The sequence below is a fragment of the Strix aluco genome, chromosome 12 (assembly GCF_031877795.1).
Source record: "Strix aluco isolate bStrAlu1 chromosome 12, bStrAlu1.hap1, whole genome shotgun sequence".
In the NCBI taxonomy this organism is placed as follows: domain Eukaryota; kingdom Metazoa; phylum Chordata; class Aves; order Strigiformes; family Strigidae; genus Strix; species Strix aluco.
In genome coordinates this window covers 18,982,030-19,000,385 of record NC_133942.1, presented here as the reverse complement: position 1 = coordinate 19,000,385, position 18,356 = coordinate 18,982,030, and the positions used below count along the sequence as shown (strand labels likewise).

Genomic DNA, 18,356 nt, shown 5'->3' with positions numbered 1-18,356 from the left:
TCAGGAGGAGGATCCAGCAGCCCTAAGCAAACAGAGACATCTTTGGTTTGCTATGACTGGTATAAGTACAAATGGTTTGTACCCCAGCTTATCCCATACAGAAATTTTTTTTCTCCTACAGCGTTCTGGGCTTCAGAGCTGGCAGAGCTGCAGTTGCAAACAAGGCAATGACACCATCATGATCATTAACTGCCTGTGAAAACAGTCCTCCATTTATCTCAAAGGTTACCCATACCCAAGCAGCCCCAACCTGTCAGGCTCACTAGCTTATCTAGGTGGACATATCAGTATTACCATCATTGTAGAGTATGTATAGGGGTAATGGTAGGCCAGGTAGCAGACATCATCTGTATGAGGGAACTTGATGCTGAAGGTGAGCGTGTAGTAGAATTTTCCTCTCACACCTCCTCCTGCAGCTGCACTGCAGCGGTAGTGGTTTCTGGAAGAAGAGAAAGAGGGGGGAAGTAGATGTTTTTCACTTCTAGATGCACATTTGGAGCAGTCATGAGAGAACTAAGCATTCAGAGAAGTGTCCACCCTGCATGAGCTTTCATTTCATGATGTAGATGGGCTCCAAACTCAACCAGTCATTGTACCAAAACTGGGAAGTCCCCATGTAAGTACAGTCAAACCAATCCCAGCAATGAACAGGTACAAAAAATATAACACAGTGTGAAACAACATCCAGTAACACAGCAATGAACCTACAGGTTATATGAAAGAAGAAAGGTTAGAGAAACCACGGCTCCACTAGACAGAGATGCAAACAGGATCGTGATGGTAAGTACCACTGACCAAGGTGGGACAGCAGAAGCAAGGGCATCTCGGGATTCACACAAAGACCAGCAGGGAGTTAAAAGGCAGAACTGCGTGTGGCACAGCCAGTCCCAGATAGTCACATGCTGCTGATGGATGGGACAACTATCACAGAAAAATAACCATTTTGTTCATTTTGTGAAGGTGCAAATAAGAAAGAAGCCAGCTGATAATAGTTCATACAGCACAGTCCAGACATATTTAAACTAATGCATTCAGCTAACACTGCTGTATTGCTTCCAACATCCAAATTGTCTTGCTCAGAGATGCAGGTACCTATTCACAGCCCTGAACAATGCCATGTGAAAATATTCTGTGAAAGCCTGGAGATTTAGAAAATGTGAATAACCTACCAAACCAACCAGTCAGTTCCATCACAGGAAGAAAAGGGATATTCCAGGAATAAAAAAAAAAATAATAAATAGGGTATACATAAAAATATTTCAAATATCATCAAAGGCTCTTTACTGAATAGGAAGAGGACGGGAGTGGGTTTGAGTAGAGACTGCACACAGAGGAGAAGCAACTTTGTACAGATTTGTAGGTTGTAAGCTACCCAAAAAATCCTCTTTTGGATCTCTCCTTTTTGAAGACTTGAGCCTCTCTTTGTCAGGGAGCAGCAAGGACCAGTTGCTCCCTAAAAGATGGGGAGCTAAGCTTGATATAGAAGCCAGCAGGGCAGGGGCCTCACCAGCCAGTGTCCCCTCCCACAGTACCTGAGCAAGGCATGCCCAGGGATGGCAGATAGGTTCAACCACAGGGTCAACCACACATCCAGGTCATCAGACAAGTTTGTGGTGATGAGGCACATCTGGGTCAAGCCAGGAGGTCAGTCCATAGGTCAGGATCCAGATCACCAGAGTTGATAGCAAAGCCCAGGCACAACAGTTACTGAGCTGGAGCCTCACTGCAGCAGAGCTCAGACAGGGACTGAGTGGCCAGTACAGAGCTCAAGTGAAGCTCCTGAGCCCATGGGCAGAGGGTGTGGTTGGAGGCTGGTCAGGATCATCCAGGTCTACTAGTGCACTCAGGCCCTTGACACTCCTGTCATTAAAACTACAAAAACTTAAAGATAGCTTCTCAATCTAGTTCCAGGACCAGATCTCTTGCAGGAGACTTACTCTGATGAAAAGATGACTTTAGACTGAGTAAGAAAGTTTTCTTTCAGCAGAGATGAAGAGAAAATTCTTGCACTTTAGGGAGAAGCCTCACAGCAAATTGCATCCATAAGTACATTTCAAACAATATTTTTCCCACATTGCACCAATTATGCTGTTGCCGAACCTTCTGATTCTGAAGGACTGTGAGGTTTCTTTGACAAATGTTATCATCAATGTTGCATTAAAATGCAAAATAGAAGAGGCAACCAAAAGATGCAATTTCAGCTCCTGAAATTTACTATACTAGTTTATTTTGCTGCTGTTCATTTTTATTCAAAGGGATGGAGAGAAAAGATAATTATTCTTGTCAAATTCTCCAAAATAATCAGCTCTTTTTCATAAGGAAGACACAATACAATGCTGCTGGGTTTTCACCTGAATTTAATAGTTAGGAACATGTGGGGTGAGTGATACTGACTGGATCAATAGTTAGTACAGGAACACCAAGTCACAGTGGCAAACTGAAAAGCCTATGATTTTATTCTCAGCTGAACCCTTCACCTCAACATTTCTTTTGCAAATAAGCCACCTTAATATTGGACAAAGACTCAGACAAAAAAAAAAATAATAATGCAATGAACCCGCAAATATAGAAACATCTACTTAGCTATTATGTATGTATTTCAGTGGATCCAGGATTTGAGACCTTTGTATTATTTTTTAAGTCAGAACAATGCCATTTAAACTAGTTCCTGTTAATTTTGAAGCGAACGATAATTAAGAACCATTTCTGGTATAGTGCATAATGACAGTACTCATCTCCATAGCCTCTATTATATTCAGTGGCAGCTGGAAGGTTAGATGACCTTATTCACAAAGAACTTTCACAAAGTGCTAAGACCTTCTGAGTCCTTCCTTCCAAACTCACATTTGTAGTTAGAAGTGTGGGAGGAAGCAGGTCTTTGCAGGCAGATACTGCCTAAATATCTTACACACACATTATTCCCACTTGTCCCTAATGCTCCAGTAAAGGGTTCTCCCTCTATAGTCTGTAATTGTGCAGCTAAAAATGTCTGTCCTGTCTAAAATGGCCACTTAACCCAGAGGTTTTGCAGCACCAGACACCTCTGGCCTTGATGCTACACTGGTTGTCAATGGTCCTTACTCCTGACAGTGCTTAGATCGCATGATCTTGAGGGTATCAATGCACAGCACTCTCACTGCACTGCTTAGCACATTTCATTCTTGTTCTGAGCACCTCTACTGCTCCAGCAAACTACCTGCCCAGAACAGCTATTTCCAGACTTTTGAATCACTTCTTGACACCTGTTTCAGTCTATAGCAAACTATCTGGTAGTAACAGGAAGTTTAGAGGTAGCTTTTTGAGGCTTCAATGTTCTTCACTCATGCATTAAAAAGCAAAACCACCTGTGTGTAAGCAGTGTAAATGATCACGTATTCTTACTGTGTGTAATCTGGTCTCTCACAATCCATCATATCATGCAGTGGCTCTGAATCTTTTTAAAAGAAACATAAAAAGTAGCATTTTTTCCTCTTTGCCTCCCTCTCCTACTGTTGTCACCCCAAGATGGCTCTATTGCCTCCTGATCATTTTTCTTCCTCACCTCTTTTTCATCACAACACTCGACCATACCAGCATGAAGCCCAAATTAATAAGCAAGGAAGAAGGAAGGAAAAAAGAGAACCTAGCAACATCTTGTCCTCACTACCTTATTTGTGTTCTCTTTCAAAAAATGTTCAAAGTCTCACATGCTCTCTAGAAACTAATACGCTCATCATTGGAAAGAAAATAAGAGACCAAAATGTGGGGTTTTTAATCAGCATACAAGCTGTATCTACCGTGCCTTTCAGTCACTTTGTAATAGTGAAATCATTTTGCTTGCTGTTCTCCTTCAGAAATAATGTATAGGTAGTGTATTTCTAGCATACCTGTGATGGAAAGTTAATTAATAATAATTATAATACTACTTATCACTTAGTCTGCATAATAATTTTTTTAAGCTTAAAAGACCTTTGCAAGCATTATCTAATTAAAAGTTGCTTCCCATTTATCTATTCCCATTCTTTGGGTGGCAGATAAGTGACTCTAATTTTCCATCCTTTATAGATGGAGAAACTGAGACACAGACAGGTGAAGCCACTTGACCAAAGATACAGGCAGGTTGGTAAAGGAGATGGATTGCAACTCAGAAACTCAAAATCACCAATCAATACAAGAACAACCTCTCTTGGTCATCTCATCTTTAAACTTCCTGTCTGCAGCATTTAGTATAGTAAAAAGCACTGGTAGGTGATGGAATGTGGCATTGTATCGGCTTAGACTAAAATGGCCAAAGAAAATATCAGTACCCTAGATTTCTAGGCCATTTCAAAACAGAGTCCAAATGGAAAGTAAACTATTTATCACATCTAATCTGCTGATGCATTCCCTTTGTCCAAAATCCTTCTACCACCTGGTGTCTGATGTCCTTGTTTTACATTCCCTGACCTTCTTACATCTCCAAGTGTGGCTGCTAAGTGCAATATGCTTTAGTAACACCTTGGTTCATGCCATTAAAAAACAGTATTTAACAATTTACGGAGCATGGCTGTTATTTTGGGGTCTGCCAAGTTGGAAACTGGAAAATGTACAATGAAACTTCCTTTTCAGTCAGCCATGTTGGAAACTGGAAAATGTACAACACAACTTCCTTTTCAAGGGCAAAATCCACGTTAAAGCATCTTTATTGTCAAGATATCAGGCAGAATCCCAGTCGAAGCAGAATATCCCACAGCCATCTTGCTATTAAGGCATTCAGTCATATTGTAAAGGTCAGGTGCTCTCAGACTGAGACTGATGTCTCAGCCCTCTCTTGTAGATATCATTAGAACTGAGAGGTGGCCTGCTAATGCTATGATGATGATTTCATCTAATGTGATTATAAAGACACTGAAGAGAAAAAGAGAAGACCTAGTTCTGACACCGCTATGATCACCAAGCAGTCAAGTCTTTAGTGGTGATCTGAGAACAAAACATTCCATGTACCTCATTACCGTCTGTGAATGGACTATTGTCTGCAAAAGCTAGAGGTTAGATAATATGCTTAGAATGAGCCATGAAACTAAAGGCACAAGCACATTGTCACCAATTCAGCATGCTGCCATTGTTCCTTAAATAATTTGCCAGAAAGGAATATTATTCAGTGCATAAAAGCTGCCAAGACAGCAAGTGAATTAGATGATCTTATAGTAACTGCAACTCTGTTTATCATGGGTGTATCCTGTCACTTCATGGAGAGGCAATAAAATAGAGCAGAAGTGTCACTCAGCTTCCTTTTGACAAGAGCACCACTAATATTCTCCGTAACATAAAAATTCTCATGAGACATATGGGAAAGGTACATGATGACAGAGCTGTGCCACAATATTCATCTTTATGACTGAACGATCCCAACTTCAGTGAAGATGAATGTCAGCAAAGCTCAGCCAACGTGCATCACCTGGACATCTTGTGAATGTGCCTTTCCTCCCACTGTCCTTCAGCTCAGAGGTTGCTCTCAATAAAAGCCCTGCTGTAAAAGCAATTAAAGGCATCTTTGAGTTCCTCCTTATTTTTGTAAGTATATCACTCTTTTCCCACATTTATGAATAACTCCTGGTAAAAGTAATTAGATGAGGTTCCCTTCAAAATGTGCCACCCCAGGATACCTGTGACCAGGGTGAATGGAAGTGAAGTGAGCTCTTTCCCCAAAACACAGGAAGCATGATATCACTATAGCAATCCCATCTCCTCCTATTCTGAGCCAAAGTCTGAGCAACCCCAAACATACTTTCTTCACATTCCTTCACAACTACAACTTCTCATGACTGGGAATCTCTTTTATAATCACTGAAATAAAAAGATTAGAGTTTCAGTAGAGGTGAAAGTGCGCATATGTGTGTGTATGCACATTCTTATGCATACAAAAACATGGAAACCTAGAATAAACAGTAAATGAGACAGACAACAAGTCATTATCCTAGATGAATATGTTGACATATAATGCAATGTAGTTAGAAAACACAGAATATTCCAAATCAATAAAACTCAATTCTCTCACATATTCTGAACAGGAATCTGATTACAAGCTTAATTGTACAATCATAGCTTAATCTCAGAAGACAGCTGATGTTTCGTTATTCACAATAACTGCCTTGTTAATGACATGAGAGGCCACTGCTATGGTAATCAGCACGTAAAGTCTGCCCAACCAGAAGTCCGTACTCACAGAAGCCAGAGGTTACGGGCGTGCAAAGGGAAGCCACTGCACCACAGTGCATTAGCTCTTGAGGTAGAAAAGGTTAGGTGAATAAAGGTTAGTGAAGAGTACTTGGAACAAAATAAAATAGCTACTCAAAATGCCACAGACAGGGTGCCAGGCTGAGAGAGGATAATCTGAGCCTTCAGCACACACCGTCTCCCTGCCCCACACCCTGCTCCCAAATAAAAGAAAGGAAAAAGATTACAACAGAGATTTCGGATGACTTGGAATTTTTTTGTGTCAACACAAGTCTGAGGCTCTGCTACTTCTGGAAGGCAGCCCACTGTCATTGTTTGGGTTTATTGTCTCATCAAATCTACTTGTGAACATAACCACCTCTGAACCTAACAGCAAAATTGTGAACTGCAACACAAATACAAATTTCTTACAAAGAGAAAGCCCATTATTTCACAGCAGTTTCTAAAATCAGGCTCATCAGTTCATGAAGGTAGAAGTATCGTTTAGAACATCGGAAAAGTTCAGCTCTGTCCTGAGAGGGCTACTTACCATGCCAGACAATTATCATTATTGTTAATTGTGTTAACACCTTTCTGTTTTCTTGTATTTCCCCAACTACCTGCAGTCACTGGGTAGCCCATGCCCTGTGCTTCAAATGCAAAGTATTAGGGGCAATGACCAGACTTTTGGTTTGGTTATACAGTGCCTAATGCAGCACCCATTAAGTCTCGGGACACTGAGGCATTTTGGTGATGCACATTTGTGACTAAGAATCATGATAGAAAAAATAATTAGAATAAAAAAAAAAAAAGAAGGAAAAATTGTCACTCAGGCATTCTCAGTCCCAGCTTTCAGGTCATGACAGGTAAGTCTAGGATGAAATAATTAATTAACACCAAATGCTGCACTATTTGATTAAAAGTATGTGAACTTCACCCATAATGCTCTACCAGTTCATCCTCAACACACAACCTCTTTTTTCCAGTGCAGGGCTCCTCTTCTTGCTTGCATCACCCCAGGCTACATCATTCCCAGACATCCCGCTCACAGGCGCTCAACCGAATACATTTACTCACACCTGTAATTTTCCCACTTGTTCTATTCTGTCCCCCACAGCCTTCAACTTGGCACAGATTCTCTAATCCAAAACATACCAGCTATCTTAGTCCTGAAAACCCTTTCAACTGTCATCTTTAAAAAAATAATAAATGTTGTGGAGAACATTTTGGAAGCCTTGAGAAAATAAAACAGGGTTCATTCAACCTACTGAAAGCCCAAACTGCACTCGTCTCCTTTGACTGTAATAACCAGAATGAATCAAGGATCAATTTTCTGCATGGAAATGAGATACCCGAGTGAAAATGTTTCTCATATGAGTCAAACTCCAGCTCAGATACATGTTAAAGATGAGACTGATCTAGCATATCTCTTCTGAGGCTCTGACACACTTCAGAAACAGCCTGAAACAGGAAACTTGCATAAGTATCAGCACTGAGCTTGTCCAAACTCCTTTACACCACTGCTGCCTGGCCCCAGTAGAAAGACAAAAGTTCCCATAGGACAGCAAGTAACGCTCATCCCTACCGTGTCTACTATCAGGACAAGGTTTAGACAGTGCCAGTAAGCGCAGTCCACAGAGCAGTTTGCCTTCTAGGATTTGAGTTCCAGCTCTGCAGATAAGGGAAGCTTGTGAAGATTCTAACGTATAGAGATAGATTCACAAATAAATAAATAAATGTGTATATGTATATGTCTATTTTTACATTTATATTTATACAGGTGTGTATACATATACACCATCCCCACCCCCCAAACACTCCTATGTATATGCTAACCCTTTCTTTATCTCCTCAGCTCCTACATCTCTTACGAAAGTCAGTGTATGCAAAATAAAAACAATGATCCCATCCAGCTCGTTTCTTCCTGGACAAAAAGCCAATTCCTGGGAAAAAGCCAATTACGCTACCTTTGTGGGTTTAGCTTCCTTGTATTCCTGGCTGCATCAGCAAGGTTTGAGCACTCCCCATTCCCTTTCCTCCTCCTTCCTCCTGGGGATGTGAATTCTGCACGTGCCCTGTTTCTCCCCAGGCATCTAATACAGAGATCTCACTTGTAGCTGTTTTCTGAAGGTGGAAGCGTGTAACACATTGAGCTAGCACCAATTTAGAGACATTTGAAACAGGTGCCACTGGTGGTCAAAGGTTAACAACATCAATGCAGTTATAACAGGAGGGGAACACAGGGGAAAGGAAGCCGCAAATTATTCACAAAAAATGCACTTACTTGTAGTAGCAGATATCATGGCCTGCCCGAAGCCAGCGAGGCCTGCCTTGGAGAGCTTCCTTCACTGAATACATGACCAGCTGCATGCCTACATAAAACAAAACAGTTTCAAGTGACATGACTTCCCTGGCTGGAAAAGACAGGGATGGGGAGGGAAACGCTAAACAAGAAACATCATTATTTTCTCTATGCTATCTCTGCAGATAGTTTATGCAAAATAAATACATTTCCCAAAGCCCCATGCTTCGTTCTGATATAGCTGTGTCTGTACAAAAAGCACCTTCAGAAGAAATGAGCTGAATGGACTTCATTAAAAAAACAGATTATCCTACTGGCCTTTGCAAAGAAGGTCTTCAAGCTGCTGTTTACAAACAGAGGAAGGGAAAGAAAAGAATAGGAATCAAGGTATCAATAAGATCAGTAATTTGGTTAGTCCAATATTTTATGCTTGGCTGCACTGTTATTGAAACCTTAATCCTACCACAGCATTAGAGATCTGCGGAGCATCCAGCACCATACTTTCAGAAAGTAACAAGCAAAACTAGGAGGTTTTAAACTTGCCATTAGACCTAAATAATACCTGTGTCATAAATGCTGATAATGATAGCATCCATCTCTGTAGCGTATTGTACCAGAAGATGACTTCTTCCTGACCTCCAGAATATTACCATTTGACACCCTGAGGTATGAGGCTTTCCCTGATCTGAGCTGCATATACATTACTCACAGCTTCATGAAGCCAGCCCATCTGAGGCAGTTTTTGCATCAAATTCCTTTGCTCTACACACCTGCGTGCTCTTTTACAGGTACTGCAAGGATCCTGCCCTCACCAGCAAAACTCTCTGCACAGGGTGTCTCTGCCAAGGTGCTGGTGGCTGGGGGCTGCAGGGGTGGCCTCTGCCCTGGGGTGGTGCCAGCCAGCTCCAGTGGAACCAGTGCAGCCACAGCTGAGCCCAGCAACAATGCTGGTGGCACTTCTGTGAAAGTGTATTTAAGAAGGGGAAAAACACACTATCAAATATTTATGCATGTTGATAAGTTGTCCCCTGAGCCTTCTCTTGGCTGTTCTTGTGCTGGGAGGAGGTGATGCTTGAAAGTCATTAATACTGATGACATATTTCAATAAGGAGCTATTCAGTTTCCCTTCTTCCTTTGGGTTTCTCTGTTAAACCCTTCAGTGCTTTAAGAGCTGACAAGTGTACCAGCAGAAATGCCTGTCCAGCTCACCTTTGGCTGGGGTGTGGCGTAGCACTAACTAGCCTACAGCTAGGAGTAACCTCTATATTGCTGCTTCCTGAACCAGCACCGTAAGCCACGTACAAGAAGAAATTCTGTGTTTGGTTCCAGGACATGGGCCACAGTGAGTGTCAACAGACACAGGCCTGCCCAGAAGTCCAGTTCATCAGACAAGGGACATGAGGCTCAGCATCTACAATGCTTTCACATCCCAGACGCCAGCTCTGGCTCTTCTCTGTGAGTCCAAGGGACACACCCACCAAACTGCCTCAGAGTGATGATTGATACTGCTCTGCCATCTCATTTTAATTAAAAAACAAAAAACAAAACTAAAATTTCAGTTTTTCCTCTCCACTTTCCCTATGGAAACATTCAGTTTTAGAAAACAAACACAACTCAGGGTTCTGACAAAATCCCATTATTCCCCACAGTACAGTAAGTTAGTGGAAAAGGGGGAAGGAGAGAGGTGGAGGCTGCACCTCCTGACTTGCTCTGCTGCTAGTCACAGCTACTTCATTAAATATCCTTTTTGCTGATTTGAAAGTTACACAGTGCCATCTTACCAAGATCAAAAGGGAGGGAAGGGAAAAATCAAAACAGATCAGCAACCAGGAGCTGTAAAGTATTGCCACCCATGGCACTTTGGCACTACATCACAAATGGAAGCTTTTAGCATTATATCATGGGCATTAGCCCAGGACAGTGCAGAGAGAATGTAATGAATAAACAGCATCTCTTACCAACAGTCTGTGTAAATATTATGCATGTGCTGGAAGGGGTAGTGAGCCCCGTTCAGCCAAGCCAGATAAGCTAGAGCTTCACTGCCCTCTCAGAGCAGCAGAAGTAACCCACAGAAGAATTGCTTTAACAGCCAATCCCACATACAAGCCATACAAAACCAAGCCATGCCTTAGCCCCACTCCTTACACAGGATGGTATTTTCACATTTTTCTTCCAAATGTAATTTTCATTGCACACTTGAACATGTGAGTCATGTACAATTTCAGGTGCACAAAATGAAATTATAAATGCTGACAATGGCCAAACTAGCAGATAACAAGCAACCTTCCACCAATAATAGCCAATTATAATAGTCAATTATTATAATTATTATAATAGCCAGTTCCACCAATTCTCTAGCTGTGAAGCTGCTGGTGGCTGTATCAGAGGTTGTATTGGGGTTTACAGTTAGACCTCAACATACTTCAATTTTAAGCTGCTACCAGACACACCACACTGAATTGTTTGATAATTCAGGGAAGCAGAATAAGATGACAAAAAAGAATTCATTTTAATTTGGGATCTATATGAATACTTGAACTCCAGCCCTCAGGGTTAAAGAGCAAATGCCTTATAATTCATTATGCCACTCATCCAGCCAGTTTCACAAATACAAGTGACAAGTTATTCCAGATCCTAGAGCTATTTGTTTTAGGTACATTGATCCTGAGAGAGTTCTCCTGGTGATGTCGAAGGCTGTATCCACAGGGCTTCAGAGGAATGCAAAGTCTGATATTAGGGGCTTATTAAACATTCTGAGTCAGGTCTTGAGCTGGTGTAAATTAACACAGCTCCATGGAAACAAATAAAAAAAACAGCCTATGCCAGCTAAGAATTCAACCACAGTCTCCATGCAGAAGAAATAATTTCTCTTCTAAAAAGGGCAATGAAAGCTGGGAATTGCCCTGCCTATTTCTGAGCAATACCGCCTTCCTCCTGAACCACAGACTATGACAAGAGCTCAAAGACAGCAAGGAACAGCAATTTTTTTAATCATTAATATCAGCAGAAGTCTCAGCAGATCTGAAGGCAGAGATGTCTTTCTGGATAAGCCCAAAGAATCATGAATATTTGTCTGAGGATTATCTACATTTATTTAAATCTTGGAAGCACTTTCCAATCCTATTCTGCTCATTCAATTCCAGCAGATTGTCTTTTTTCCCTTCTCCCAACCCTAGTCCCATTCTTCCCCAGTTCTGGTCTCTAAACACAGAACAATGACATTTTTTTCCCCACAGATCCTCTCCCAGGTCTCAATATTCAGCTTACTCCTCAGTCCTCCTGAGGACAGAGAAAGGTCCTTTGACAAGTCTGAAGTAACTCTTTCAGTGGATTTCAGGGCAGATAACATTAAACTTAGAGTCTCCCCTATAGACATGGAAAGTTCAAAACCTTTATGGCATATAAAAAAAAAATTTTCTTGTGAACAGAAGACTACTCCAATTCCCCAAAGACTCATACCATAATTAAATTGGCTATTGAACTTCTCACAGTTGATAATGTTGAAGCGATAGGGAACTGCTAATTTCATGTCACGGACTTCAAAGTAGAACCACTGGTGATGCTGGTTGCTGTTCACATCTGCATTCATAATTAAGTCATATTCAAACCTGTAAAGGAAGATCAGAAGAAATGGTGGCCATGAACACCCCACCAGTCTGCCACTGAACCTGCTGAGTGAGGACCACAGAATATACAATCAAATTCATTAATATCCTGTGAGAGTCAAAGAACACCATCAAACTAGTGGTGCCCAAACACACCATTAAATACTCATACTATGTTAGTCATGTCAAAATGTATTGAGCTCTGTTTTCTCACTCCTGTTACATGAGATCTAGGTATTGGAAGGCATGATAAGGTCTGAGTTATATAACCTGCTTCTCTGGCCGACCCTTTCTAAACCCAGGAGATCCCCACCATTTCACACTGTGGTGACAGCAGAAAGGCAGGCTGGGACAGAACCACTGCAGATGTACTTACTCACGCACTTGGATGGCTTTGCGAAGGTTTCCCGATTCAAACTTGGAGAAGAATGTCAGACAGCCTGGAGCACCTGGGCTTGAGCAACTGCAGTAAATCAAAGCAAGAATACCTATAGCAGGTTGCTTCAAAGATGAGGTTTCCTCAGCACTTTTTGTATGCTAAAATAGGTTTTTATAGGGTTTTTTTATAAGCAAGACCCTGAGAAGTAGCAAGAGGTGAGCAAATCTGTAATCTTCCTATCCAATGCAGCATTATTCTCTACTCTTGCTTAGTGATTCTAAATCGCATCTTCTTTTCCTTTCTTAATACCCCTTTTTGCCCCAGTTGATATTTACTTCCTTTCTTCCAGTTACTTTCCCCACTGAATTATTGCCATTAGTTTATTATTTGTACAAGACAGCTTTATACAATTACTACACCTTTACTCTTACCTCATCTATATAGTTTCCTTCTCCTAAAGCTTAGAAACCCTTTAATTCATCTTGAACAACTTCACAACTTTCTCCTACCTCAAACTGTCCTTTACCTTTTTTATCCTCTAAAGAATGTTCTCTGAGAGACTCATCCTTTCTCTGAATGCAATTTCTTCATATTTGGGACCCTCTTAACTGCCTTGTGCTACATCTTCTCAAAGATCACAATTGCTGGCCATAGCTGAGTGCTTAAAACAGTTCACAAGGCTGGATGTATGGTTTTCAGAAGACTTTTATAAGTGCCACACCTTTCAGGGTACATCTATAGCCTGTGACACCAGCTGTGCAGACACTGAAGTGCACTCCCAATGGGAAATACTGCTTCAGGGTGTGGAGAGACTGCATCTGGATTCATAGGTACAATTCCCAGCGTCAGCCTGCATGCTGCTCTTCCAAATCACTACATGCAATGCAGACGTATCCAGGGACACCATACAGTCTCTTTGATGTACAGGTTTTCTTGTTCTGTCTAAAAGGTTTTGAGACTCTCTTGCTCCAGTGACTTCCACAATAAATCCTTTCCCCAGAGCCATGTACAAGGAATCTACTCCTCCTGCATATTTTTCCTGTTGGGCCTTTACCTCCTAGGTGATTTTTTCTATACTTTTATCAGTGCTGAACAAGTAAACTGAGCTTGCTACCTAACCCAGGACTGACAGAGCCCCTGGTTACAGTACTCAATATAAGTTACCCACCTGGGCTCATCTAAATCAAAAACAGTTCTGCCTATCACATCACCCGGCTGGATTAAGCGGCGAACATCATCTAGTACTTTGTCCCTAGGAAAAAAAAAAAAACAAAAAAAAAAAAACAAGCAAATTGTAATGACACTGAAAGAAATCTCGGCATAGGGTAATCTTGTAGAAAAATTATGAAGAGGCTTAGGAAATTCTTTTGAAGAACTGGTAAGAAATAAGACTTCTATGTGCTAATTCCAGGTAAATTTCATTTGTATATGTTTTTGGTTGGTTGGTTGGTTGGTTGGTTTTTTTTACCATGAGAAACTCCCACTCCATTGCTGTTACAAGTTGCTTTTTGGGTTAAATGACTGATTCAGTAAAATTTTTATTCTCTACAGTATTTCGTCAAGTTTGATTTATCCCCAGTTCTTCCCAGTCCATGTCAGTATCCCAAACTGCCAGCCTTGCCCTGTGAGGAAATATCTGCCATAACTTATAAGCCTACTAGTCTGTCTCATAGTGAATCTTCACTCTAAATCAAGCTAATTTCTACTCATTATTAAACAGAACTTCTCTGATCCCTAAAGATGACCGAATGTGGAATACCAGATTTTATTCCTGACCTTTGCAGCAATCATGTTATGCCCTGAAGCATGATATGATTATTCCCATTTTAGCTGTATGGTTACACATGTTGTGATAGTCATAAAAGCAAAGTTTTTAGAGCAACAGTGCAAGGAGAAGACAGTAGAGTGATTTTGCTTCTAAATAAGATTTTTAGCTTTTATATTTGCTGCAGAAAGAATCATTATCTCTCTTGAGATCAGCAATTAGTGGTCTTCACAAATGCCATTTGATTAGCGTTGATCAGCTTTAAAATTTAGCATAGAATCCAGCCTCTTTGGTATCGGCTGATAATTTCCTTTACCACTAAAAAGAAATATAAAGTCATTGCACACAGCCACACATGGAACAGACAAAATGGTAGTTATAAGAAAAGCTTCCTCTCCCAGCACAGCCTCAAAATACAGCTTTCCCCTCATCTGAACACCTGAAATAACATGAGAAAAACAGCAGCTTCTAGCTGTGTGCCAGAGAGATCTGGTTTTATTTCTTCTGTGTGTTGCATGCCATACATGCTGCCTTCTTCTAGCAGGCTGGGCAGCAGGGAGGGAAATCAGCTTACTTACCCTGTGCCCACTGCTGCTCTCTGGCTCATGACAGACTTCCCAGAAGCAGATGCACATGCTAGGGAAGGAGGAGAAGATTCTGGAGGACCCCATGGAGCAGGCAGAGAGTGAGAAGCACAGTGAGAAGGGACACAGCAGCAGAGGATAGACAGGGAGATTCCCAAGAACAACCTGACACAGACACACAGCTCTGAGAGGACAGAAAGGATTTTTCCTCAGAGAGCTAGATGGGACCCAATGTTGCAAACTAAAGGTGGTGGATGAAGAGCAAGACTGAAGGCAAAAATGTATCCTGAAAGGGCACAGAGTCTTCTCCATCTCTAAAATGAACTTGTTCTCATTTGTGTTCTAATAAGGTCACAGATTCACAGCTCATGCTGGGTCTTGGTCTGCTTACTTTAAGGAAAAGCCACTAGAAAATCTATGTCAGAGCTTTGACCAGCTTAGAGACCCATCACATACATAGGTATATCAACACATTTATCAATAATTAATCAATAACAATTTTGAATATGAGATAGGGGAGTCTTTATGGATTCACAGAAGCATAAAAATCTCATCTCACTCCAGGGCTGCCACTACCACCTTGATCTACAAGACAAAGAAAGCAACACACAGACAGTTCACAACTCATCCACTGACACAGAGAAAGTCCATGTCAGAGACAGGAAATAGGCTTGCTGATTCCTAATCCTGTTCGTAATCCAGCTAGATACCATTTTCCTTTCCTCAGGAGGAAAACACAAATAAGATCATCCTGCTGTTTGGCTTTGTGGTAAATCATCAGATAGCCCAAAGTTTATTCTGTAACTTCCTAAGACATTCAGAGATGTTATAGTCAGAACCTACATAAACCAGTTTTGAGCCTGAGAGCTCTCCGTGTGGTAATTATATTATAAAGCACAATCACCTTTGAACCCCATACTTGCGTTCCAACATGGGCTTGCTGTAAGGAGGTGGCTGGTGACCCCAGAAATCAGGGAATGCCAAGTCTTTGTAGTCTGGTATGGACTTAACACATTTGGCCCTGGCTATGTAGAAGTGAGGGCTGTGGAAAGGGATATCCCCTTGGTGTTTCTCCAGAAGATTTGTCAGTGTGTATGAGCTCTCCAGCCTCCCTCCAGGATTAGGATTGATTGAGCCCTCACATTCAGAGTAAAACATTTTTTTGTAACAAGCAGCATCTTTTGGGAGAGGACGCAAAGTAAGCCCATGACTGCTGGTTGGATCTTCCTCTTCACAGGAGTCTGCATCTTGGACTGCTTCTGCAATGTCTCTCTTTTCATCAGTCTGATCCCATCTGCACTTTTCCTTCTTTGTCCAGCTCTGCAGTGGGATTTTGAAATCCTTTTCCCCTGGATCTGGTCCCATCTCTGTGACACTTTGGTTTCTCCATCTGTAGTTCGGATGCTTCACAAAAGTAGCACTTGGAATGAAATGAGAGGGAGTAGAGGGAAGAGTCTCAGCCCTGTCCTCTAAGGTCTTCTCTTCCTCAGACTCTGATTCAAGCTCCTTTAAATTTAAAAAGCAGAAGAAATTAAAAGAGACCAAAGACAGATTGTGCCTCCTTCCAGAGGAAACCTTTCAAGGAAGAAAGAGAAAATATTTACAAATCTCCTCAAACTACTCATCCAATAAGACAGCTAGAGTAAAGTCAGCCCATGGACCACCTGCCAGAATTTCTCTATCCACAAAGCTGTTTCAACAGTTGTCCTCAGAAACTAAAAGGATCAAATTGAGTCATCTGGGTGAGTCATCTCCAACCAAAACTGATTGTTCTAACAAACTAGGGAAGATAATTTGCAAGGCTTTTTTTAAAAATATAAATGTTACAGCAGGTTAAAGGAGGCCAATCTGTCATGCAAAACTCCACTTCTGCCTTCATGCAAGAGTATAACTTAATCCCATTTGGCAGCATTGTGTGTACAGGGGATATATTAAGCCAGTGGTCCTTTCTAGATTTGTATTTGAATCACAGTTTTCAGCTCTCCTAAATTCCAAGGCTTGTAATGAGTGCAATGCTCCATTTCTTGTCCCAAACTGCAGTAGAACAATGATTGGAACTGTGCATTTCACTCAGGAGCAGGGCCATCTGCTCCATCACTTCCTTCAAAACACTAGTTGGCAATATTTATTTTCCACATCTCATTCTGATCTTGATATTTGCCATTGAAATTGCTATCAAGGATACAAAATATTATCTGACAGATTTCTCATGTGGCAATTGATTTAGTAGTGCTTAGGTAATCCACACCCAGCCAAATGTGCACCAAACATCAATCCTTTTCTATCACTCTTGATTCACACCAATAAGCTATAGCAAAAAGTCTTAATCTTTGTTTTTCCAGTCCTATAAGACATCTAGATTTCCTTTTGCAGTTATCTCATCAGTAATCCCTTTTGAGTATTTCTTAAACTCTTGGATATTCACAAATAAAGGAAGCCACACTGTGATAGTACCTGAAAATTATGGGAAAGTTCTGGACACATTGCTTCATATTGTCTAAGCTCTTCCTCTGGTCGGTCAAGCACTGGTCTTGACCTCAATTTGTTCACATCTGTCTCCAAGTCATAATCCTACAAAAGCAGAATTAAGAAGAACATGTATATTAAACATGCCCCACAAGATGATTGTTAAAGTAATATTCTGCATAATATTCTTGATTTCTAATGACATCATACTCATTAAATAAATCCTATAACTGTTCTTTCCATACTTATGAAGGCTGTTAAAGTCATTTTATGGAATGGAAAATAGATGCACAAGAGAAAAAACTACATCACGAAAAAGGGGAATTTGATATTTTGGTATTTGAATACCTAAGTAGGGATATGATGAAAAGATGGTTTCAGAAAAACATCAAGACTGAAACTTGAACCTTTTTATAAGCAGCTCAGCTTGGGTGGTTTCAAAAAAAGAGACAGCAACAACTACTAGTTATTTCTGAGCATATCATCCATTCTCTTAATTATGTTGCATAAACCAGTAGGCACAGGTCCTCAAGATGTATTTGGTAATATTCTGATTCAAAGAAACAATCATCAAATAAATGTATAGGTAGCAAGAAAATTCTCAAAGTATATCGAAGTCAAAATTGTCCTCACAGGCCACCAGTAAAATTAGAAAGCTTGACACTTCTACCTTTGATTTAGACAACCACATAGTTTCTCTGAGTGCCTACCAATCAAACTGAAAGGCCCATGTCTGTATTATTGAACTTGCAGGCACCAATTACTTATATTTTATTTTTATCTCTCAATACTGTTTATAAAAATCTGTGAAACTCTTGCCCAATCCCTCTTCTATACTCTCCAATTTTCTTATTGTTTTTATATGAAAAAAGCTTTTTAGATCTCAACCATCAGCGAATCAGGGATAAGAACCGTATCTGAAACTTTCACAGTTGAAAGCAACTGTGCATTGATGTGCAGCCTCCTCCATATCAGATATGAGAACCAAACCAGAACTGTGTCAAACATTCAGTCATTGCATAAGAAACCAGGAAAAGATAGGGAAAGAGGGTAGAATGAAGACATGGCATTGGTGACTGGG

General features: G+C 40.8%; 1 protein-coding gene across 1 annotated transcript in view; it reads right to left on the bottom strand.

Annotated features, from left to right (window-relative positions):
- The window catches only part of AGBL1 (AGBL carboxypeptidase 1), a 289,485-nt gene that overhangs the window by 203,534 nt on the left and 67,595 nt on the right, over positions 1 to 18,356 (bottom strand). Inside the window, exons 10-16 of the mRNA XM_074836939.1 lie at positions 17,264 to 17,380; positions 15,714 to 16,315; positions 13,629 to 13,712; positions 12,458 to 12,544; positions 11,936 to 12,084; positions 8,459 to 8,546; positions 295 to 439 (exon numbers count right to left, since the gene is read on the bottom strand). Of these exons, the coding sequence (XP_074693040.1) occupies positions 295 to 439; positions 8,459 to 8,546; positions 11,936 to 12,084; positions 12,458 to 12,544; positions 13,629 to 13,712; positions 15,714 to 16,315; positions 17,264 to 17,380 (1,272 nt within the window). The remainder of the gene's footprint in view (positions 1 to 294; positions 440 to 8,458; positions 8,547 to 11,935; positions 12,085 to 12,457; positions 12,545 to 13,628; positions 13,713 to 15,713; positions 16,316 to 17,263; positions 17,381 to 18,356) is intronic.